The sequence below is a fragment of the Lagopus muta genome, chromosome 7, assembly GCF_023343835.1.
Source record: "Lagopus muta isolate bLagMut1 chromosome 7, bLagMut1 primary, whole genome shotgun sequence".
Taxonomy (NCBI): Eukaryota; Metazoa; Chordata; class Aves; order Galliformes; family Phasianidae; genus Lagopus; species Lagopus muta.
The window spans coordinates 17,171,577-17,197,617 of NC_064439.1; the positions used below are offsets into that span (position 1 = coordinate 17,171,577).

At 40.4% G+C, this 26,041-nt stretch overlaps 1 protein-coding gene across 3 annotated transcripts in view; it reads right to left on the minus strand.

Annotated features, from left to right (window-relative positions):
- KIAA1217 (KIAA1217 ortholog) overlaps positions 1–26,041 on the minus strand; it is a 345,692-nt gene that overhangs the window by 226,397 nt on the left and 93,254 nt on the right. For 2 of the 3 annotated variants that reach the window (XM_048951728.1, XM_048951725.1), the window contains exon 1: positions 2,231–2,576. The exons of the other annotated variant lie outside the window; for it this stretch is intronic. In XM_048951728.1, coding sequence (XP_048807685.1) covers positions 2,231–2,444 — 214 coding nt within the window. In that variant the 5' untranslated portion in view covers positions 2,445–2,576. Of the gene's footprint in view, positions 1–2,230; positions 2,577–26,041 lie in introns of those variants that run through there. 3 annotated transcript variants of the gene reach the window in all.

The window sequence follows — 26,041 nt, forward strand, 5'->3', positions numbered from 1 at the left end:
CCTTCTGAAATTTGCCTATTCCAGTTCCATTGATCCATCTGTTCTGAAAACACAACCCTCTGTTATTTGTATTCCACCAAACTTCAATCCTCCTCCCACTGGATCTCTCAGCCTCCCCTTCCACATCTCCTGTTTAAGCCATCATATTCAGCCCATACCTGCTCTCTGGCACCTTTCCCTTTTCCCCTCATTTCCTTTATCATTATCTTCAAGGAAGATCAATCTTTAACATTATCTTCAAGGAACTGCCCCATGGCTTCTGCACCTTACAGTTTCTGTTACTTTCTGACATAGCTGCCACTCTGCCACCATCCAGTTCTGAACCCACATCTTGCATAACAGCATCTTCCCCATCAGTTTTACCAATGCTTTGGCTCCATTTGGGGCCAACAGCATTTTCAGAAGTAAGCCCCAGACTTCACAATTCCATCTCCTTTGCAATAATTCAGCAGTATCAATATTTGTTCTTCCATATCCCTTGCAAAAACAACTCATTGTAACATTTGGCTAATGTACACAAATCATCAAAATACAGAGAGTCAGTACAGAGCAGGGATTAATTCATGCTCCAGATAACATAAAGGCTAACGGTATAAATACTGAAAGCATATGCCAGGTTGCAACGCTTCTGATAAACACTAGGCTATCAAGTTTCTTTTGGAGAAATCTCACCTAAAACATGAAGCAGTAAGTGCAACCCTTGCAGTCAGTTGTAAAGTGGTAGATAGCCCAAAAGCATTTAAACAAAATGAGTAAAAGCAGGCCCCAGAGCTCTGTAAAAATCCCATCCCTTAAAAGGACACGCTTGCTGTTCTGTGAATCCTTCATACCTTCATTTTCTCAAGGCACTGAATAAATGAGATAACACAAGGGGACAAGCTGCTTTTTCAAACCCTTTAACTTAGTGAAAACCATAAGCGTGCCATTGCAGGGTTTTCCAGGAAAGCTTTCAAATTTAGTACAACTTGGCTAGGAAACACCATTCACCAAGCATCAATAAATATTTAGTTACCAACATTGTTTTCTTTTTCCTGAATAAAGGTTTTAATTTCTTGCATACATCCCAAGATCAAAAATGGGTTTCCATATTACATCACTGAACAAGCGAGACCAGTCTTTGAGTGAGACCAGAAGTTTAGGCCCTCCCATCTCCAGTTTTTCTATTTGCTCTCTTCTGCCTTTAATAAAGTGCTTCAGACCCAGTTTCCTTTGTAGAAACAAACAGATCATCCATCTCCCTGAATAAGATTAGGTGTCATCACTTCTCCCTTCTTTGGGAAATAATAAAAGTCACATTGCAGAGGGAGGAAAAAAAAAAGGTATTTTTAAACCTTATTCAGCCAGGAACAGAAACTGTAACCTTGGATGCCATATGTGTGAAAGGAAAATAGTTTCAAGTTACAAAGGTCTGTGATTTTTTCTTCCTATGGATTTAGGATGGAAGAGGTAGTGATTTCTACTTGGGATTGAAAGGGTGCTACATCTTGTTCATATTTAAATATCAAATCTATTACAAGTCCAATTAGAATACTACTACTTTTACTTCCTAGTATCATGGAAATTTGCCTTCATTTTTCACCATGCAGCTTAAACAGCTACTTTTCAGTGCAGTCAGTTCTAAGAAGCAATGCCACAAAAACTAAGCTAAAGAGGCAGTAGCAATGTCCCTGCAGCCCACTGCTTAGCAGATAACTGAAAGTAGACAGTAATCTTACATTAGTGTCCACATTTGTTTGCATTCTAAAAGCACACAAGCTTTTTGAAGTACTCCTGAGCTGTTCAGATTTTTGTACAAGAAATCAACTCACAGCTGCCTGATTAGGACCCACAGACAGGAGTTTTCCTTGTCTGGGATTCTCTGACTGCACTGATGTGAATTTTCTCACATTATTTAATCTTTCTAACACTTGTGCAGATTTTCCAATTATTGTTTCAAATAAAGCTTCACCACACAGGGTCTAATTGAAACTGCAAAGCATTCTGATTTACCACTTCTGTAGGCAAACACTTCCAGCTTGTATACAGCACCCAGCCACGAACGAACAACAGAAATGTTGAGTCCTTTTATTTTCAAAACAAATACGTGATGTACCATAATCTGTCAGTTAGGAACAACACGCAGATACACACGCACACAACTGTAAAATAATTGATGTTTTGGACTTATTAGAAAACCAGTAATTGCAAATCCATTTAATTATTCACCTTACAGCATGGAATAAATGGTTACCTTTCAGCAGAGGAGCCCTCCGTGGCACAAGCACTTCTGTGATTTCCACCTGCTGATGCTGTTTCACCAGGTTTCCTTCACTGCCAGCTCTCAACATCTTTTCACCTAAACTAATTTTCCGCGATCGGCTGTTAAAGTCTTCTTTCCGAGACAGAGGTGATTTAGGAGCTGTATTTGCTGATAGAGGTCGAGCCAAGCGCGAGGGTTTGGACATTCTGACTCTGCAGGAATTTACCTGCTCCAAAAAGCAATTTCTAAGAAATCCTTCCCAGCACCGAAGCTGGGGAGCGGTGCATGCAGCGCAGCTGGGTTTGCAGCGGCGTGCTGCCAGTCCGAGCAGTTTTAAACAACAGGCGCGGGGTGGTCACGCAGCCCACATCTCCCAGACCTGTGGAATGCAAACGCCTGCGAGGGGAGCGCAGGCGAGACTGCTCTGCGCGGAGCCCAGCGCCCTGCGGAGCAGATGCTCATCCCGGGGTATGCGGGGGCTCCTCCCCAGGTGTGGGGGGGGAACGCTGCCCGGGGTTGGGGCACCTCTGCCCCAGGACCCCTATACTGCTCTCCCAACAGGCAAATGCTCCCCTGTTCTGAGGGACTGCTCCATTGTAACGTCAAAACCATGCTGCTCGAGTGCTGTGTGTTAAAAGCCTGATACCGAGAGTGTGTTTCTTTGGGTTGAGCAAGGCACAAGCTTAAAACGGATTAAATGATGCATATTTTCCCACCACTGTATTTTTTAATTCCCCCAAATAAATGAAGGATTGTCAAATGAGTATCACCTCTCACAGAGGAAAAAAAAAAAAAAAAAAAAAAAAAAAAAAAAAAAAGTGGCCTAAATCCTTTATCATTAGCCTGCATTACTAACACCATTGCTTAAGAATTAACACTGCACAGAACGTTGCTAGTCATACTTTTTCTTTCTTTCACTGTTGCATGTACACCTAAAGAATCCCTGGCCTCTTGCATACTACAGATAACCATGTTCTTTACTGCCTCTCCAAAGAATTAACTCCTGACCTCAGGCAATGTTATTTCAAGCCTCAGCTCCTAGGTGCTTTCCTCTGGAAATGCCTAGGCAGAACCTAACAAACTCCTCTGCCAGCCCCGTTCTTGTGAATGGTGCCAAGACTCAGAGTATTTGGACACATGAAAAGAAAATTCCATTCATCGTCATCTTGGAAACAACTTCCAAAGGGGGAAAAAAAAAAACAAAAACACCAACACAACAAAACAGTGCAAGCCAGAGAAAACATCACAGCTGAGGTAAAATCTTCACAACTAATTTTGAAATGTACTCTTCAACGTCCTAGGCAACCAGCATGGAACCTTGTTATTTCAAGGCTAGAACTAACGTACACCAATCAACATTACCAGAGCAAAACTACTAATAGCTATTTAACAGAAATGCTTAAGAAGCAGAAAGACAGGAACACGTGACTAAATTATTACAGACATTCCTCATTTCCAGCCACAATAATTAAGCAATGCAGTGAAATTTTTGAATGTTAACTCCATATATTTTTCTCAAGAGTCTCACATTAAAGAGATAATTGTTTATGTTTCCTGTTTAAAGCATTTTGTCTATTGTTTTGTTGCCCCATCAAGTACAGGACAGATTAAGTGCTGTATAACAAGCTTTCTGCATATTGTTTTATCAACACTGTAAGATCACTGAGTGGAAAGTGTTCAGTGCTTGAGAAGGAACTTGACAGACTGGAGAGGAACTCTGGGCTGATGAACAGTGCTCACACAGTAGGTCACACAGAAAGAAATGGAGCAAATAAGCAGGGATGAACAAGAGTGCAAATGGAAAGTTAATCACACAACTGGAGTGGGAAATGAGTGAAGAAGGCCAAGAAGAAGCAGAGAGCCAGTGAGCATGGGAGAGCTCAGCTGCACCAAGCCTATAGAAGGCTGTCACTCCCTCAAAAAACCTGAATTGTTTTGTAAGCACAGTTATTTTTAAGGCCTTCCACTATGATATCTGTACCAAACACAAATATTCTCTGCATATCAGTTTTTAAGGAGATACAATAGGCTCCAATGCTCCATATGCATAATTTATATTAATTCTCCTAAGCACGTGACAACAGTGATGTAAAATCCAGCTCTGACTGACAACATAAACAATGGTGGTTTTATTTTGAAATCAGTGTAGTTAACATGAAATCCTTCTGGAATCACCCTAACTAAGCACCCTTAGTGTAAACATGGTGCTCTTGGAAACAGCCTCCTCTGCAAAGCAGGAGCCTAACTGAAACACAAAAATTAACATTTAAACATAAGAAAAAGGTTTTGTACAGTGAGGGTGGCCAGGTGCTGGCACAGGTTGAGCACAGAGGTGGTGAGGTATCTGTTCTTGAGTGGGTTCAACACCTGGCATGGCTGTGAGCATGGAGTCAGGCTGGGCAATCTCCAGAAGTACCTTCCCACCTCAACCATTCCATGATTCTGTATTGCGAAAATATATTCAGTATCTATTTATAATCTATTTTAAAACTAAAATCTGTCTGACAGAAGATATCCAGTCTTCTTTCTCCAATGTCCTAGCCATTAAACCATCCCATACCTGATTTTCCCTGTGGGGAATATGCTTCCTTTCTGGTCATTACTCTCCTTCAGCATTTTAATAGTCTGTGACACAGTATTCTCAAATAAATAAATAAAAGGCCTTCCTTGTTCATTTTAAAGGCTCTTAGGCGTGAAACTAGTGATTTCAGCCATGAGCATATATATATATATATATATATTAGGCCTCTTAGGAAAAAAAAAAAAAAAAAAGCACACACAAAAAACAACCACATCTGCAAACAAGAGCCTATGTTGCAGATCTGGTCATGTTTCAGGTTGGATTTAGGCAGACTAAATTACTTCATGCATGGGATGTGGCAGTGTGAGTGCACATGGCCCATGGGTGCCCATGAACTTGTTCCATCTGCAAACCCATTTCAGCCCAGCACCCCAAAGCCCCAGGCTGACCCCCTGCCACACCACCACCCCCTGCACAGAATTCTAGTAAATCCCCCAGGCATCAAGGCTTTCAACAGCTTTCTGAAGCCCCAAGGTACTCTTTCTGAACTGCTCTTTAAAATAAATAAATAAATAAAATAAAATAAAATAAAATAAAATAAAGGCAATACCAAAACAAACCCATCTCCTTCTCTCTTAGATTTCAGATAGCCAACTTGAACTATGCAGGAAGAGCACTTCAAACTGATGTAACTAACACACCAGCACCTATGAAGTTCAGTTTGTCAGGTTCTGGTGAATGGCCGTGGGAAGTTTTCTAGTGCTTTGAGTCAATGAATCACATCTGTCACTCCTACTGTTAATTTCTACTGTGTAAGGCAGACAAACAGTGCAGTCTCTACTTCTGAATAACCACATGTGTGTATACAAGTAATATTTTTAGAATACCATACACTTTCCATAGAGTGCTTAAAACAATTCTCCATTAGTTCCAAAACACAAGTCTTCTCTTTTTTGCCTAGAAAGTAAGTTACTGCTGAAGTACAAGAGTGAAAATTTGTTACACGTTAGCTAAGAGAAGGCATTTTTACTGTAGCATATTAAACAGGTTATTATACTGCCATTAACTTAAGTAACAGTTGTGCCCCCGGGATTAAAGAAACATGACTAGAGATGTTATTAATCCAAACAAAGCATTTGGAAAGCTTGAAATTTCCTTTTTTGGGCACCCATGAAGTCCGAGTTTACATTCCCACATAAAGAGCTGGGTATGGTAGAGGATCTTTAGCATGTGAAGCAGAAAGAGTTGGTGGTTCACTATGTGGTGTTTCCTAGGTCTGCAGGAAAAGAGTTGGTAAGAGATCTCTTCTCACCCAATGCTCTCCTGCATTTTGACCTGCAGCTGCCTAAAGAAGAGAGATACATATGCACAAACACTTTGTATCCAGCAGACTGCTTCTAAGCCATTGAGAGGCGACAACTGGTACGTGAGTAAATAAAAGTCGCAGGTGCAGAAGTTAAAATCGTAAATTAATGAAGACTTTTCCTTACAAAATTGAGCAAGTAACCAGATGGTGTATATTTTCGGTACAAAATGAGAAATAAATGCAAAGGCACAAAAAGAGCAAGATCAGTGAGGAAAACAACTTCAGATGCAAATCACAGACAGGTATGTAATGTGAAAAAAAAAAAAGTTTAGTGCTTCAGAGAGGTACATTTTCTAGCAACTGAAGCATGCAGAATTAGTGACAAGTTAATTTTGCAGATGTTAAAGCTTCCTTAGAACTATGTGCCAGTGCTTTACGTCTCCCCGTATGATTACTGAGATAGTTGTATACTATGTAATACAAAAAAGGCTTCACCTTCAATACAGTGAGAGTCGTTTGAAAATATTTCACACAAGTCCAAAAATACTCATCTGGGTAAAATAAACTGGGCAGAAGGAGTCCAGTCAGCCATTCAGTGACAGGTGAACCCTCCAACAGAAAACAAGCACTATCTATGGCAAATCCTATTACTCTTTAATATGGTCTTTAAAAAAAGACTGTTATGAGTATTGAAGCAATCCAATAGCTGCTTAGAAGATGCTATAATTAAAGCAGAGCTGTCATTTCTATCAAAAAAACCCTGTTCCAGAGATTTACTGCTCCACTATAAAAATCCAAACTCAGCTCCAAGACTTAAGTAAAAAAAAAAAAAAAAAAAAAAAAAAAAAAAAAAAAAGAAACCCTTCAGGTCTGGTTTAATTCCTTTTCTTCAATTTCTACAAAATTGAGCAACCTTAGTAAAACTTTTCTTGAATATAGAAGACTTAACAAGTGTGGTCTGAACACCTTATTCTGCCCTCAAACCAGAAATACCATCAAAAAAGGCAGAATTAATTTTATTTATTATTCTGCCGTCACTTTTGCACCTTAGATTTGGCTTTATTTCAGTAACATAAAACTCTGAATTTGCCTGAAGTCTATAGCCTGAGTATTTACCACATTGTATTTAGGCACATGTATTTAACCACACCATGGTCATGATTTTTCTAATCCAGTGTTTACACCAGAATTACCCCTGATCTGGTGGCATTCTGTCCTCAGGGTGCCTTTTGACTGCTGCACTTGGTTGCTTCCCCCACTGGAAGGGTTGCATGAGCCCTAGAACATCTGCACATGCGTAACTGCTTCCACCCATGCGATGGGCTGTGCAGAAAACGAAGCAGTAGGGTGTTTGCGTGCAAACACAGCCAGTAACATTTGAACTATCTGCTATTTCCAGTTGGTGCCAACTGTGATGGCAGGCTTGGGTACATTATATAGGTGAGATGATGCTTATCATTAAATAATTTCAAAAGGAGCAATCAGCTGAGAGCAGCATCCATGCACGTAACAAAAACTTCTGTTTATTTCTGGTTGTTTTTTTTTTTCCTGCAGAATTTACCTTTTTCTATATAGTAAATTAAACACTCACAGAAGAATAGAAAATTCACACATTTCTTCCTTATGTAAATTATTTAGTAAACTCTACCAAAGAGGGGTATGCAACTGGACCTGATGCTACACTGGCTGTATTGATTAAAAGAGCTAAAATATATATCACTCTAGTTCAAAGTTGTTTCACTTGTTCAGATACTTTAATCAACTCAAATAATAAATGAGCTTCAACACATTCTTTAGAAAAATCAGCTACAAATCACAGTGAATTATTACCATTTATTCATTTTAAATAACATCCGATTATTGCCTTCCACATCTGCAGATACTTCACGTTAGATTCTGTAAGCAATCTGAATGCACAAGATAACTTTTGTCAAATTTATAGATTTAATAGTTTTTAATAAAAAAGCATTGAAGACTCAAAATCTCTTATGAAATTATGTAAGCATGGATAGTTCAGTTTTTGATATTACGGCAAAGACTGGAGGGAAGAGAAGAACATGAAGCATAGAACTGACATTTTACTCTGAAGAAAATGTTAGTTGTTAATTTGTTTTAACATATCTACAGCCTTCTCTAGCTTTCTGCATCGTCATGTTTCAAATGATCACCGCTTAATAAAAGAGAAACCTTTGGAAGAGCTCTAATTTACCAAAAATACAACACTGAGAGTTTAAAGCATTACAAAATAAATAATTAAACAGGTACAACATCAGTAGAGTCTGGATATGTCAGAAGACAAATGCAAAATTTGACCAACATAATCCTGGCTATCTAATAGATGCAATGAGAATCTGTCTGTGGTTTCAATATTCCTCTTTTATCCAGATGCATCACTACATCACCAGTGTGAGCAAAATAAAAGCAAGTAAAAGAAGTGACTGAAATGGGGACAAACTACAGATGTAGTTTGTCTCAAAATAGCCCAAAAGTGGAATTAAGCATTATAGGAATTCCTCTTCCAGCAAAATTCCATCAGTAACACCCTTAGAAATGACACTGTAGTAGATGCGGAGATGTAGATGAGCCAAAATATTGTATGTATAGAAGAGAGAGAGAGAAAGAGAGAGAACAACTGGAAAATAATGATCATCCTCTGAAGACTGGGTGAGAAGGAAGAGCTGTCTCCTGACTCACCTCCAGCTCTGATATTCATGATTATCTCAGTCTTTGGATGCAAAAATACATAAATAAATAAATAAATCTCATCAGTATGGAAATGGAAAAGGAAATAAGCAAAAACAGAACTCTGTGTAATTAAGTTTTAAATAATGACTCAGAACAGAATTCATTTGGAGAGTTTTTTTTTTTTTTTTTTTGGTTTTTTTTTGGTTTTTTTTTTTTTTATAATAGCAAAAACATTTCACCAGAGACTCTACCTAAACTGCAATTAGTCACAGAGACCATCATACTCTTTTGGTATTCTTTTTTTTTTTTTTTTTTTGTGAGCAGCTCTGAGATTCACGAGTTAACCAAGAGCAGAACAACAATAACAACAACAACAAAAATTCTGTAATTTTTGTTTTAAATACACATTAGTGGGTCTCTAGAAATGTATCTGATGCCTAACTAATGTTTGTTAGTACAGCAATACAGCAATCTGCAATTAGACTTTGTTTTTATGTTTATATTGATGATAGTTCAAGTAATCTGAGTTTAACACTACTCCTTGGAAGCCTCAGGTAAGTACTTCCTTATGTGCTCAAGTCACTTGCAAAGGTATTTCTTATTTTCAGTCTACTCCTACTTGCAGAGACTAAATGTTTCAGAAATCTGGAGATTTTATGCAGATGGCTTAATATTCAGCTTTACATATTAGAGGATTCATTAGTTTATTTACACAGATGACAATGAACAGCCCCAATTACTAGCACTTAAGTCTGAAAAGACTGCAGCATGCTTTAGGAACACAAATACTGCTACTTTCTTTGTTTCTGGCATACATCTGGGGTGGTGTCCAAGTTACTCTGACAGCTCCTCCAATCTTCATCATTAGGCATTGCTCATCATGAACATAAAAGGAAAATCCAATAAAGCACTCACAGTCCCAATAATGGACAATAGCTGGTGTCAATGAAGCAAACATAACTGAAACAGTAGTTAGTCTTCCCAGCCAAGAAAAATCCTGAAAAGAACCAATAACCCCATCACTAAAGCATAAAGACCTATGAACTATGCTAACAAACAAACTATTTTCTGCCTGGAAAACTAAACTGGTGACCACACCAAGTGCAATACATAAGCATAAAATCTCTTTGGCAAGAAAGCTCAATGGACAGGTAGGTTAACACAAGCTAAAACAAAGAAGGCAAAGAATGACTAATATTTCTGCCTAGACCCATTAAGAAATTGGTAAAACAATCTTTTGAATGGATATTCTTCTCCCCAAGAAGCAAATCCTTCATCCCCAAGGAGCAAATTATTTACTACACTCTACCAAACAGTACTCTGTGATCTGCCTGTTCTTGGTGCTCTATCTGTTGCCTGTTAATGACCAGGAGAACTAAAATTATATAATATCCTTTCATTTGTACTCATGCTTTAATTGAATTAAATAAAAAGTTAGCTTCAATGCATTCTTGATTGATCTTGAAGTTTTAAAATAAAAATGTTAGAAGGACTGCTATGTAAAGAAGCCGCAGAAAAGTATGTGTAATTAAAACACGTACGAATCAAGAGAGACGGAAAGAAAAAAGGGGAAAAGAAAATCAGAAAGGAAGACTCACTGATCTCCTCTAAGCCCTCGTGAGCTACTAATGGGCACCAGTCTGTGACAAGGGAGGTTTCACTAAGTCTGGCCTGAATTCCCTGCACTGAAATATAACCACAAAATCTACCATCTTCTTATATGCACCATAAAATAAACAGAATAATTCAGAAGCTATTAAAAATTAATGCTATAAATTCTGAGAGCAAACCTTCACGGAGTCTCTCATTTTAATAGTCCTTAAAATGCCTTTCAGTGTAAAGATCTGCCTGGGAGAAGTTTGGAAGAACTTGTGTCAAGAAAATCAAGTTTCTCACCTCGGTAAAGACACTTTGAGGTGGAAGAGAAGCTTCTGTATTTAGCTTGCAAGAATTAAACTGGTTTTTTTCCATCTTTGCTAGCCTTTAAAGACCAGATTTACTCCCACATCAACATTTCACTCCCACATTTACTCCAACATCAGGTTTTTCTGATTCAGATAGCTCCCAGATAATGCATGAACCTAAAGATAAACCCTGCCTTCTCCTTTACTTACAACTCTGCAATGCTAACAGATCTAAAAATAAAGAGATAGTGAAATGACATAGCAACAGACATTGCAAAACTGAAGGAAGTGAATATAAAGCTGGCTTTAGGCAAGTAACCCCTCGAGATATATTAATTAAAATCTCAATTTGTATTTTTTTCATATAGCAATCACAGAATCACAGAATCACAGAATCACCCGGGTTGGAAGGGACCCCAAGGATCATGTAGTTCCAACCCCCCTGCCTAGCAGGGCCACCAACATACATATTCAGATCAGGTTGCCCAGGACCCCGTCCAACCTGGCCTTAAACACGTCCAAGGACGGGGCATCCACAACCTCCCTGGGCAGCCCGTTCCAGGGCCTAACCACTCTCCTAGTAAAGAACTTCCCCCTAACATCTAACCTAAATCTTCCCTCCTTCAACTTAAAACCATTTCCCCTAGTCCTGCTGTTGTCAGCCCTTTTGAAGAGTTTACTCCCCTCCTGGGTGTAGGTTCCCTTCAGGTATTGATAGGCTGCAATGAGGTCACCCCGCAGCCTTCTCTTCTCCAGGCTGAACAAGCCCAACTCCCTCAGCCTGTCCTCATAGGGGAGGTGCTCCAGCCCCCTGATCATCTTAGTCGCCCTCCTCTGGACCCTTTCCAAAATCTCTATGTCTTTCTTGTACTGAGGGCTCCACACCTGGACACAGTACTCCAGATGGGGCCTCACAAGAGCCGTGTAGAGAGGGACAATCACCTCCCTGTCCCTGCTGGCCACCCCTCTCCTGATGGAGCCCAGGATCCCATTTGCCTTTTGAGCTGCCAGAGCGCACTGCTGGCTCATATTCAGTCTCTCATCCATCAGGACCCCCAGGTCCTTCTCTGCCGAGCTGCTCTCAAGGACCACTCCTCCCAGCCTGTACAGGTGCCTGGGGTTCTTCCGGCCCAAATGCAAAACCTTGCACTTTGCCGTGTTGAACCTCATCAGGTTCACCCGAGCCCAGCCCTCCAGCCTGTCGAGGTCCCTCTGAATGGCATCCCTTCCTTCCACCGTATCAACCGCACCACTCAGCTTGGTGTCGTCAGCAAACTTGCTGAGGGTGCACTCAATTCCCTCATCGATGTCATTAATAAAGATGTTAAAGAGCACCGGTCCCAAGACAGACCCTTGGGGGACACCACTTGTTACCGGCCTCCACCTGGACATAGAGCCATTGACCACCACCCTCTGTCTGCGGCCTTTCAACCAATTGCTTATCCATCGGGTCATCCACCCATCAAATCCACTTCCCTCCAATTTGGAGATGAGGATGTGGTGGGGGACCATGTCAAAGGCCTTGCTCAGGTCCAGGTAAATGACATCAGTCACCTTCCCTTCGTCCACCAATGCCGTCACTCCATCATAGAAGGCCACAAGATTAGTTAGGCATGACCTTCCTTTGGTGAAGCCGTGCTGGCTGTCTCGGATCACATGCTCATTCTTTATGTGACCGAGCATGTTGTCCAGGAGGATCTGTTCCATGATCTTCCCAGGCACGGAGGTGAGACTCACCGGCCTGTAGTTCCCCGGGTCCTCCCTGCTCCCCTTCTTGTATATGGGAGTGACGTGACCCTTCCTCCAGTCGTCCGGGACCTCACCTGACAGCCACGACTTCTCAAATATGATGGAGAGCGGCTCGGCAACCACCTCGGCCAGCTCCTTCAGGACCCTGGGATGCACGCCATCCGGCCCCATAGACTTGTATTCATTCAGTCTAAGGAGGCACTCTCGGACTTGCTCTGCCCTTACAGTGGGGAGGGATTTATCTCCTCGGTCCCCACATAGAGGTTTGGGGATGCAGGGTTCAGGGACGTGAAAAAGACTAGAATCCTGGCCACCAGTGAAGACCGAGGTGAAGAACTCATTCAGCACCTCGGCTTTCTCTTCATCTGTTGAAGCCAGTTCTCCTTTTAAATTTACCAAAGTAGGTACGCCCGTTTTGGCCTGTCTCTTCTGGGCAATGTACCTGTAGAAGGTTTTCTTATTGTTTTTCACGTCCCTTGCCAAGTTCAGTTCTGCCTGCGCCTTGGCTTCCCTGATCCCACGTCTGCAAGTCCGGACGGCATTCCTGTACTCTTCCCAGGTGACACAGCCTTGTTTCCAGAGCTTGTACACCCCTTTCTTCGCCCTCAGTTCTCTCAGCAGGTCCTTGCTGAGCCATGCCGGTTTCCTACCTCACCTGCCCACTTTCTTATTCAGCGGAATGGAGACCTCTTGTGCTTCCAGGAGGGCCTCTTTGAAGAGCCGCCAGCTCTCCTCAACATCCATGTCTTTGAATGAGCAATGCCCTTTTCTGAGTGAAATAATCCAATTTTCAGTCACTTGACAAGTAATATAACACATTTTTCCCCCTAATTTTGCTCTTCAAAAATACTAAAAGGGAAAGGGGGGGGGGGGAAAAAAGGACAAATACTTAATTAGCAGCAATTTGGAACACTTTTTGCTTTAACTTTTCTTCTCAGGTTTCCTCATAACTCTCTCCAGCACTATAAGCCATCTTCTTCTCCTAGCAGCTCCTGTTTCTGCTTACTCATTCTGTGCCCAATAAGATCATAGTCACTTATGCCTTAACACCAATTTCAGGTAAACAATTAAATCCACCCACTTAAGGTTCTATGCTCAAACACAACTACACCAGTAACTTTAATTTTTGATAATGTAACAATATACAAGACTCTGGTCAAGACTCAGTATTTAATTCTATATTTTCCAAATGCACAACAGCATATTTAAAGGAACTCAGAGTTGATGCTCTACTGTCCACCTGTCTTAGTCTCATCTTTATCTCAACTACTAAAGCCTGCAGTTATAATCACTCCTTTAGTGTTCTTTCCATTAACTTTGCCAGGCATTCATAGACACTTCTGTGCTAAATATGCTACAAATCCTATTAAAAGGAATTCCTATAGCTTGCAGCATATTATCACTCATTGCCCTGAGATGGGACGGTGAGGAGACTGATGGGTGCTTCTGCAGAGCTGTCCCCTGGGAGAGTCTGGGAGGCTACCAGAAACTACGAAGCAATTTAAGACACAGAAGAGTAGAAAGCATTTAAAATTTAGCAATGGAAATGCAGAGATTAGGATAAAATTAAGAGGGAAGGAGTTAGCAGGGAGACCACCTTAACCCAGAGCAACACATCCCTTCTGGAGCCACCAACAGCTCACATAGTCCAGAGCAACCCGTAGAAACAACCTAGGTTCAAATCAGCAAAGAAGTTCACCTACAAATACGCTCAAGTGACACAAAAATACCATCCCCTGAAGTCTCCTTGACCACAACAGTGATTAGCGTCCATTAGTCCTAGAAAGTTTATAATTGGATAATTTTTTTTTTATTTTGGTTACTAGCAAAAAACAAGATCAGATTTCAACATGGTGCTAATACACACATACAGCCTCCAAAAAGCAGACCACAGATTGGCTCCATGGATAGTTTTGCAGAAAAAAAGAAAACAACAAAACAAGCCCACCACAGGAACATTATTTAAGACACTTTTGTCCAAAGCTAATATTAGTCATGAATCAAAGTGTTTCATTCAACAGGTATCCCATATGACACTATTAAAATCATAAATCTACCAGTTAGATTTCAGGAAACTGTGAGGTTCCACTCATTCCTATGAAGTACACACTAACAATAAGAAAAACTTAGCAATACAAACAGCAGTGTCAGACTGGAGTGATTGTGTACTTTGGGGTGATTTGTTCAGGTAAAAAAACAGATGCAGCTGGCGTTTTCCAGCCATAAGTCTTTCCATTTGCAAGCTAATAGTAGGTTGCAAAGTAAATGTATGCCTCTGGAGTTTATGTTACATATAAGGATTTTTTTTTTTTTTTTTTTTTTTTTAAAGTTACATCATTGTCAGAAAAGCTTAATTTTAAACGAATGAAGAACACAACATTAATTAAATCCTTAAAAGTAATCTTTTATTAATTAGGAAGGAAATACCCATTTCATTAACAGAACAGCAATTAGGATAAAGGATAAATCAATACATTTGCATTTATCAACTACTGTTATTCACAAAGCAGAATTCAGGAACTTTGATAAAGAATCTTCAATTCCTCTGTACTTAATTACAACTCATTAACTTTTCATTAGCATCAAGCTCAGTAAAAAGCAACAACAAGTCTTTGATGGTATCATTGCTGGCAGTGCCTGGTGTTAGATGTCAGATATATCCCTTGTTTTGTTAAAGTTGTGTGCGTTGAGCCAGTTATGCCACTGCTTAATCACAGCTACACATTGATCAGTGATCAAGAAAGTACCATTCTTGTTCAATTGGTTATACCTACAGTTGTCACCTCTTCCCCAGCAAGGGATGGCTCCAGCCTGGCCCACCTCATGGTCCTACATCACACCCCCTCTTTCTGATAGGCGCATTCAGCACAGAGGTGCAAAGATCTGGATAAAGCTTAATGAACGTTGAGGGAGGAGATTACTTCCTTTGATCTCCTGGTGCAACCCTTGTCATGAGGCCTGGGATGCTGCTGGTCTTATTGCCACCAAGGCCTAGAACTCTGCATGAGGCTCTTTCCACCCAGGGACTGAGCTTGTTTTTTGTTCACCCAGGATCAAGAGGTTCTGCTGGGGCCATCCCTCTGGATAGCACCCCAGCTGGTGTCCCCTTCCAGTGCAGTTATTGTTCCACCCTCCAGGTCCCTGATGGACGTGTTCAACATGACAGGTCCCACACAAACCCTGTCACTGCCCTGCAGGCAGAGCGCTGCACAAACCACAACCCTACTAGTTCTGTTCTGTTGCCCCTTCAGGCTGTGGCCCAACTTGAACACAAAAGTACTTATTTATAAAAAGCTTCTTTAGTATCAAGACAGTGTTCACAGCTGTGCCCTTGTCCCCAGTTCCAGACATTCACCCACAGAAGACAATCAGGCTGGTTGTACATAAAAATCTGTCTTTGTACAGGCTACAGCTCCTAGTGACCTGAGCAAAAAGAATACTTCCATGGTATTGATAGATAGATAAGAAAAATGTGTGAAATGCAGCAGCCCATGCAAAGATATTTCTGAAAGAATATATGCAATTTTACTATTGGTTTTGGTAGGAAAAAAGAATCCAGCTTAAGAAAGACTTCTGAACCAAGCAGGCAGAAGCATACAGACAAAATACTTTCTCATTTGGACAGTTAACTCAGCTATGATTATGAAATGTTTTCATTTAAACTAGCAGCGACACCAAGAAGGCAGTCTTTAAAAGAGCTATCACTGTAATAAACAAAACCTGTATGAGAGGGAGAGGATGAATGACTGAGCACCACCCAGTACCAGTCTTTAGACAGGGTTATTTGTTTTCAGAGACATTTCAAGGCTAAAGTGTAAACTTAATCAAACACTACAACAAAGAGAAAATTGATTCTGAGTTGGAAGGAAAAACATACATTTTCTTATTATGAAAACAAACTATTTGGTATCCATTTTGGCTATGTTAATATGAGATTTATTTTTCATTCTTCAGTCCTGTTATAAACTACTATAACAACCTGTTATAAACTACTATTTTTGTGTTAAATGAGTGCTTTATGCATACTTCAGCTGAGTGAGTCACAGCTTAACGACAACAAAAAAGCTCTATAAACCACAAAGTGAACATGCACTTAAGCTAACTTCGCACAGCAGTATTTTTATTTTTCTGAAATCTAATTTTCCATTATTTATGGACTTACTAAAGCGTATTGTACATTAAAGTCGTTTCAATAAGATGTAATGGCGAGACCTTTACTGTATGAGGAAAGAACCCTATAATGCCACTTCTACACTGGGATAAGACACCAACTGACACAGTTGCGTGCCTGCGGCACTACCTGTGGTAGAGCTCAGTTTTTAAGATGATTACATGATCTGTGTGATGTGCTCTGACTTCCTCATATCATGTATGACTATGAGGAAAAAAAAAAACAACTTGTTATTCAAGAAGAACAGCTATGACCCAAAACCAGTAAAACGTGTAGATTGTTTTAAAAGGTTAATATTTTGCTTAAACTGTAACTCAAACATATTAAATTGGCTACAGTTTCCATGCTATGTGGAATAGTATTATTGTTATAATTATTTTTTAACCCACAGAACCACAGGAATCTCTCTTTCTTCAATAGTAACTCTCTTTAGGATTTATTCAAGAGCTATTCTTATTTTGCCAGCAGCATGGAAGCTCAAGTGCTTTGAACCTTTGTATGTTCAGTAGTTAGACTGTGCAAGTTTAACAAATGCCTTGTTGAACTATCTAGTATAAGAAGGTTTCAAAGCATTCTTGCTCATCTAAGTATATATCTGATATTTTTATTAATGTGGTCAGATGTTATTACTATTACAACTTTACTAAAAAAAAAAAAAAAAAAAAAAAAAAAAAAAAAAAAAAAAGATTCTTCCTTTACTTCTTTATCAAATTCACTACCTACCAAGCCTATATCGACTCATACACTGTTGAATTTCAGCCCTCAGAGCTGACTGCAACCACAAAATGAGGTGCAGCACAACCCCGTGACAGACCTACCGTTCACTGGGACAGGAAGGAGAGCCATAGATCCTGCGCTCAGAGGGTAACATTTGAATAACAAATCTGTATATAAGTGCATTGTTGCTTTTCTAAGCATGAAGCTTTGCATTATGCATACTTCACTGTGTAAATGCCGACTGCTGAAAAGATCTCTTTTCCTGCCTCCTCCAAGCTCATTCACACCCAGACCCAGACCGTGCCTCTGACCTTCAAAAGCAAGCCACAAAACGTTAGAACCCCCCTCTCTGCAGCCTCTTCCCCACCAGCTTGGCTTATGTAACCGATTTACCCCGAAGTCACATGAGCACCAGCTCTAACACAAGGAAAGCTCTAAGACTATTTAGCAGAGGGCAACAGTATCTCTATCTTTTCCATGACTGTAGTTACACCCAATTAGATATAACCACAGACTGTTCCCGAAGTCATGCCCATACAGTCATTAAATGTTGAGCACCGCGATTTTAAACCTCACAGTGCCACAGACCATACCAGCTTTCCCTACAGACACCAGTCTTCTCCAGATAGCTAAACTCTGCATCAAATTGAAGACCAGCCAAAACTTCAGGGAAAACATACAATAAACGTAGCACAAAAATGTTACAAGTGTTGTATTAATTCACTGTCTCATTTATTTGTATACCTCACACAGATTTGCACAAGTATACAGTGCCATGGAACGAGGATTTAGGTTGTTGCACTATATCTGGAATTTCACACAAAGCCAGTGTTGCTGTGTGATTTTTACTCTGTTGTTCAGGTGCTGGTAAATAATAGACAGAAGTGAACTACTGGCTCCTTGCCTGAACTGCATACTTACCAGACTCCCCAATAAAATGTACAATGATGCACTTGTGAGTAAATCTATATGCCAGATCAAGCACTTTTGGGTACATTTTCCTCTCACATGTAAGACATTTTCAAAAATTCATCAGATTTTTTTTTTCATCCCCTGCAAAAAGAGCTCCTTGGAAGCCCACGACAGAGGGACAGGAAACTCCTGCCACAGCTTTGCAGGCTGCTTTCTGCAGCGACATCTGGTGCATTCAAGTACTTCTTGTTACTTTGCTTGCACCCTTTCCTTTTTACCAGGTCAGTAGGAATAACACTGACAACAAAAACACCCTACAAGTCTTACATCACGACTTTCAATAAGAACACCATCACCGTTCTGTAACAAACCACGGCAGAGATTGTGCTGACAAACCAGAGCAAGCCTATGCTCCTAAGAAGCTGTCCCCAGGCTTGTATTTCCCCACTAAGCAGCTGTGTTCAATCACAAAGACTGCACTTTTTTTCAGCATTATTAATCTTATGAAAAATTACCAATTTCCTGGTGGTTTGACATCCTCCACGTGGCTGCTCAGTAACATCTTATACAGATAGTCATTTAAGCTCTTTTACACAATAAATGCCATATGGGAAGGTTGAAGAAACAGGTGACATTCATTTTGAGCTAAACTGAAGCTACTTTAAATGCAGTGCTCTCATGAAAATCAGACCAAACACGTGCTGTCAGCTCATCATTCCTGACTGCAATGCTCGTGTGGGGGTCTGGCTATTTCTATGCTACTGCAATGGAGGATGGACAAATCACAAATAAAGTGTCACCACTGAATATGTGTAGCCACATACACCCAGGTGAGGGCCTGCCAACTTCTGGAACTGGCAAATATTTTCAACCAACCGAACACTTCCTGAGATGAGCTACTTTCTCTGAGGTGTTCCCAAAGAAAGACATAAAGGCTGTGATTGAAAGGAAAGGAATGCCTCCCCAAGGACAGCACTTACTTCATTAGCATGGCCTCAAAACTTGCAGCTTCAGCAAATGCACTGTTTATTTTCAGGCTGCTTTCTTGATATCTGTTATTTCTAGATGGTACCATGTTTATTATTTTTCAGAAATTCCAAGAGTCCAGATGCAATTCATATATTACACAAACAAGAAGAAAAGGATTTTTGATCCAAACAATTCAGTGCTTTTTGTTTTCTAAAGAATTTAAAGAAAGATTCTGGGGACTAAGGCTTCCTAAAAGATTGTGCCAGATAAAATTGAAAGAATTATTCCTACAGTAGAAAGGCAGAACACCGAAGAAGCAGAAGATATGTGAAACAATTCAAAACAAGAAGAAAACATGAACTGAAAGCTCCTTGTCAGTGTTATTACTCCAGGATGCTGTCAAGGAGGACAAATTCATTTATTTTCATCATGGGTAAGTAATGAAAATGTAAAACTTCCAGAGAGAGAAGAGTGACTGTCTTATCACATATGAAGAATGATATTGAGCATACAAATACTGAGTTTTCACTCAATGCAATCAGCTCAAACTGGTGGTCTGCCACAGCTTCTGAGCTCCCAGAAAGCTTCTTTTAGAAAATCAGGTCATTACCCACTTATTTAGTTTTTCACCTGTCCCTGTGAAGCACGTAATATCTAAGAAAAAGAAGTTATAAATCAGTTAAAGCATCCACATGATTCATTATTTTCTCTAGAAATTTCACAGATTGTTCTGTAATGAAGGCATTCAGTGATTAGAACGCCCTTCTCAGCAAGTTTAGGCAAGCACTGTATTTACAGTAACATGGTTTTGCTTTCCTATCAAACAAGTAAGAAGATGGGATATCTTTCTGGTTCTTTTGTTTGTTTTAAAGGACAAGAATGACAAACCAACATAAACCAAGACATCGTGACTTTGCAAGTTATTACCATTTTTTTTAACTAGCTGAACAGGAACAGCATTGAAGAAGACAGGTGGAGATGTTCTTCCCCTTCATAGTCCTTCACAATGGGTGGACTTAAGAAGGCATAAAAAAAACCCACCGAAGTTCAAAGGCTGCAGTGCTCCCTGAGCTGTTGAGACAGTCCCAGATCTTCTCTCAGGTGGCTGCTAGCACGAACTGATGCTTCCTTGTCTCAGAAGATCCTGAACAACATCTGAGCCTTCCGAATTATTTCATTGAATCACAGAATGGCCTGGGTTGAAAAGGACCACAACGATCATCTATTTTCAACCCCCTTGCTACATGCAGGATCGCAACCACTACACCAGGCTGCCCAGAGCCACATCCAGCCTGGCCTTGAATGCTTCTAGGATGAGGCATCCACAACCTCCTTGGACAACCTGTTCCAGTGTCTAGAACAGGAATTTCCCTTGGGGTTGACTCAGGTCACTCTCGCATCAGTTGAAACACATCAACCTAAAACTCAGCTTAAATCACAAGCCAAAAATATCACATTTTGCCTATTGAAAAATACTGGTACCTAATTTTCAGGACTCTCAAATCTAACTGTTATAAAATGACATTAGGAATCAATCAAAAAATGAAATTCTAGAAAATAATTGTAAGAACCAAGATGAAAACACTTATTAGCAAGCCAAAAATATATCTCAGAGCTCTTCTTTTTATCTTCTCACTCCTCTTGAAAACCAGCAGGTCACACCAGCAATGTTGTTAACATGGAGTTATTGCCAGAAGTCACACACAGGGTATGAAATCCCTTCCCTCCCCCCCAGCGTTGCCACACTCAGATATTACAACAGGACAGGCACACTACAAAGGGCTTTGGTCGTATCTGTATATTGTTTAGTAGACAACAGGGACTTTCTACATCTTGCTTTGTGATCAAACAGATGATAAAGGGCCTGGTTTGACAATGATCTGCAGAACCCACGGCTTAAAGATAGATTAAAAAGTCAAACAAAAAGTGCAAAACAGTAGAAAGTCATAGCAGTGTTGAGTTCAGTCTCCTCTGAGCACGTGCAGATGATTGAACAGCATCCAAATCACAGAGATACCACAGTAAAGGGATGAAATACAGCTCAATGGCCATCATGCATGTATGGCTGCTGATACTTAGCCCCTTCTTATCATAACTGGGTAATGCCCACTTAAACTGAGATTGTTGTGGGCAGCCTGTCTCTGCTCGTGGGGGCAAAGCAGCCTGGTTCATCGCAGCCTCATTGCACAGCCTTGTCCTCAGTTTTGACAGATGCTGGACAGAGTCAGAGACACCCACAGACCCCACCCCATCAGGATAAATCTGCCAGGGCCCCTCCGTAGAGAATTGGCCAATTAACTCCTTTTTTCCTCACCAGCCACCATGTCCATGCACACCGTCACCAACACTCAGGGCAGATTTACAGGGCTGCTTAACACTCAGCTCCCAACGACCTCAAAGGAATCCACAAATACTTACTGTTCCTGACAGGCCATGCATTTAGATTGATAAATACAACACTGCTAGATGAAAAAGGAGTTTCTATTTTCATTTCAGTCCAAAAGAATGAAAAGCATTCGGCATTTCTTGGTGCCAATTTAAGCACTTTAATTTTAAATTTTGTTTGAAATGCTCATTAAAGTGATCTATGTTGCCTTATCTTTTCCACCCAGAAAGCTCCTTCAGTATCTGTCTTCAGATCTTCACCTCTTTAAAAATTGTTTGTGTTTGAACTAATTTGGTATTCAGTATCTGCTCTCCATCGGGTGGCTTAGTGAGTCTCGTTTTGTCCTACCCCTTCGAGACAACTTTTCAAATACAAACTTGGCTTTTACATAACATGCTGCTGAAGAAATGACTAAAGACAAGCAAACAAAAAAATCAATAATAATACAGATATATGCTTAAAATGAATAATTTAGAATATTTTGTTTCATAGAGAAATCTGAAATAGATTCAAAAAAAAAATCTGTCTTTAGAGAAAATACCTTTGTATTGCAATGCCTGGGCAGATTTTTTTTTACCTGTTGTTTTTTTTTTGTTTTTTTGTTTTTTTTTTTAATAGAAGTGTGAAATAATTCCCTCTAAACGGTGCTTGCAGATATGCTTAGCCAAAGTAATTGCAAAACATAAGAAGAGAGGCACTCATAGTGCAGATTCTCCAACAAATGTGTACAGTGGGATAAAGGCAGCTCTAAACTAATGCCTAGGAAGGTAAACAAAATTAATTCAAAATACAAAGATGGAGATTAAGAGCATGTGAGAAGCAGTGCAGAACCTGTCCCACTCCCTGAACCTGCACCCTGTTCTGCAGTCACAGCACGGGGTCCCAAAGTCATCTCAGAGGTACAGCAAAATGGGAAGTTACACAGTAATGTCCTTTTCTCCATCAGAACATTAATGGAGTGTGAACTATATCAAATGAGCACAAGGAAGAACATTTGCTGCAAATTTTACTCAACAGCAGTTAGAGCTATCATACATCAGGAATTGAAAATAAGAGGTGAGGAGTGCATATTTTATTATTTCAATGACCTGCAGTAGTAGCAGAATAAAAACCTTTCTCATAAAAACACATCTGTCTGTGCTGACCATACACTTTTTTTTTCTCCTCAGGAACAAAGGGACACATATACAGCTAAGACTACTTCATTACCTACCTGAACTGACAGTCAAAAACAAATAATACTCTTCTACATTTCACAGACTTGCTTTACAGCTTCCATTTTATGACTCACAGGTTAAAACCAAGTTCCTACAGTATGTGAGAACTTTTTGTTCCATGACCTTGATCACTGAAGAAGTTACCAGACTTCTTTGGTCAAACTTTCTTAACATCTGCCACTCCAGTACGTGGCCATCCTATCCCTCAGAAGCACAGCCTGATGTTATTGAGCTGCTAACCCTATTGGTTTTAAGGTAGCAAAATAAATACTTTAAAGAAAGAAAGGCAAAGGTGGTAATAAGGACTGGATGTTTGGATTTACCAATTCATAACACGTGTTACATGCATGGGCTTTGAGCTAGGATGATGGGATGTTCCCTTACAATACCTTAGGCTCATTGTTCAAAAGGGTGTTGGAAACATTTCAAGATTACATACAGTTGCTAAAAATTTTTAAGTAAAGTAAAACTCTTGCAGCTGTACAAATATTATTGAAGTATGTGTGTTGTGCACATTTATTTTTTCTCATTTGGGCTCTCAGGCCACCAGAGAACTCTGAGTTGTTGCAATCCTGTAGCCAGACCAGCAGCACTTCATAGAATCATAGAACAGTTTGGCTTGAAAGGGACCTTAAAGATCACCTAGTTCAAACCCCTCTGCTATAGGCAGGGACACCTCCCTCTAGATCAGGTTGCTCACAGCCCCATCCAGCCTGGAAGGAGAATTCAAGGTTAAGGATGCCCTACAAACACAGACCATGCAAAAACATCTTTCTTCTCCAAGCTTCACCATGAACAGAAACAAAGTTGCTCACAGCTGTATTCGGTGAAGTTTAGACAAGGGACAAGCATTGCAGGGCAGCTTCGCTGTTGGTTCCAAGGTCCCATCAGTGGGATGTCCCTCAACAAGCCCAGGTCTGCAGGAATACAACGCCTACTGTGTACATAGCTGGCTCCGCTGTTCTTTTGTTCAACCTCCCTCCCTCTTCCCAGAGCCAGCAGGACCAAGTAGAACATGTTCATGAAGATGACAGCGAAACTATAAAATATTTAGCATTTACTTTTGGAAGCAGCTGGTTGCAGAACTAACAAAAAGAAAAGCAGACCTTGATTTGGTCACACGCAGAGCACAGGGTCTGGTTTGAGCAGCAGCCTCGCTGAGAGAAAAGCACACCTCAGTAGTTTTGCCATTCAAAGAAGTGAATTACATAAAACAGGGAAGTTAGCTAAAAGAAAGAAAGCATAAGAGAGTAATTAAAAGACTAAGATAATTGCATGTGCTAGAAAAGTCCATGAAGATACCATATAAGAAAGCCACGGTAAAAGCACAGTATGAGAGTAAAAAAAAAAAAAAAAGCCAAACAACAGAAGAAACAAATTATGAGAGTCTCAGTAGTTCAATACAGGGAGCAAGTCACAGTACTTAATGGACATTTAAAAAACACATCAAGTATTACAAAATAGAAATGAGGAAACAATAGAAAACTCTAATCTATAATGAAAAGATGCCAAGTATCAGAAAACAGTGCATTAAAAAAAATCCCAGGCTATTTAGATTAATAAAAAATTAACAAAAATAAATTTGCAATCTATTTCACAAACAACACAACAATATTAAGACCAAGAACTGGGAAAGATGCACTGAAAGAACCAAACATTGAAAGCAAGCACTGAGTAAACTCCCCTAATCAGGCTTTAAGTAAGAGCTCTAAGACTTTGTGAAATGTTTGAAATATGCACTGACCTACTTACAATGTTCACAACGAATTAAAAAAAAAAAAAAAAAAAAAAAAGCCTGAAGTCTGGGAGCTGTTCAATAAAACCAGTGACCCCCTCCATTTATTGCAGTGATAATTTTGAAAGTGCTGCTTCCCCTGCAAATACTGTCTCAATGCAACACTATTAATAATGCTTTAGGTTCCAAATTAATCTTAAATATCCTGTTTCTGCCAAAAATGTAATCTTCTTCAAGCCACAAAGTGCTGCCCTGATAAAAGCTTACAGCAGCAGGAGGCAGGGGATCAGTCTGCCTGGCTCCTTCCCCAGGGACACGAGCAGGGAACAGTCATGGGTGCTGGGGACAGGCACCCCAAGCTTTGAAGGCAGCCCACATTCCTCCAAAAGTTAAGCCATCCTGACTTATGCTATCAGTTAGGTGAAGAGCAAACCGTTTAATTCAAGGCACAGTGTCACATTGTCCTTCTGGACCTCTCACAGTGACACTGCTTCATTCCGGCAGGTAGGGTAAGGATGATGCATCTTCATCAGCGACATCGACAGTGGAATTAAGGGCACCCTCAGCAAGCTTGCAGATGACACCAAGTTGTGAGGTGCAATCAACATGGCCCAGGTGAACCTCATGAGGTTCAATAAATCTTAGCGTATGGTCTTGAACTTGGGTCATGGCAATACCCACTATTGTACAAGATGGGGGATACAAGGATGAAGCACAGCCCTGCCAAAAAAGATTTGGGGATGCTGGTGAACAGCAAGCTGGACATCAGCTGGCAATGTGCCCTTGCAGCCCATAAAGCCAACTGTATCCTGAGCTACATCAAAAGAAGTGTGGCCAGAAGGGCAAGGGAGGTGATCCTGCCCCTCTATTCTGCACTGGTGATGCCTCACTTGGAGTACTGCATCCAGAGATAGGGCGACAAAAATGATTCCAGGGATGGAACACCTCCCCTAACAGGGCAGGCTGAGAGAGCTGGGCTGTGCAGCCTGGAGAAGAGAAGGTTTTGAGGAAACCATATAAAAGCATTTCAATATCTAGAGGCTTTAAGAAAGAAGGCGATAGACCCTTTAGCAGGACAAGGAAAAATGGTTTCAAACTAGAAGAGAGAAGATTTAGATTGGATATAAGAAGTTGTTTTGTTTTGTAATAAGGGTTTTACAATGAGGCACTGGCACAGGTTTCCCAGACACGTGGTGGATGCCCCTTTACTGGAGATGTTCAAGACCAGGCTAGAGAGGTCTCTGAGCACCTGATCTAGCTGTAGGTGTCTCTGTTCACTGCAGGGGAGTTGGACTAGATGACCTTTAAAAGTCCCTTCCAACTCAAATGATTCCGTGAGTCCTGGTGACGCAACCCCACAGCACATCCCATTCCAGCAAATCCACTGCATCCCATACAGATGAAAGAAGCACAGAAGAAGCAAAGGCAATTCTGAGCTCTACAGATTTCTGTATTTAGTGTTCAGGTCAAGCCTCTAAAAATAAGTTTCTAACCTCTAGAAAATGAAGGCTTCTAAAAGAAGACACAAAA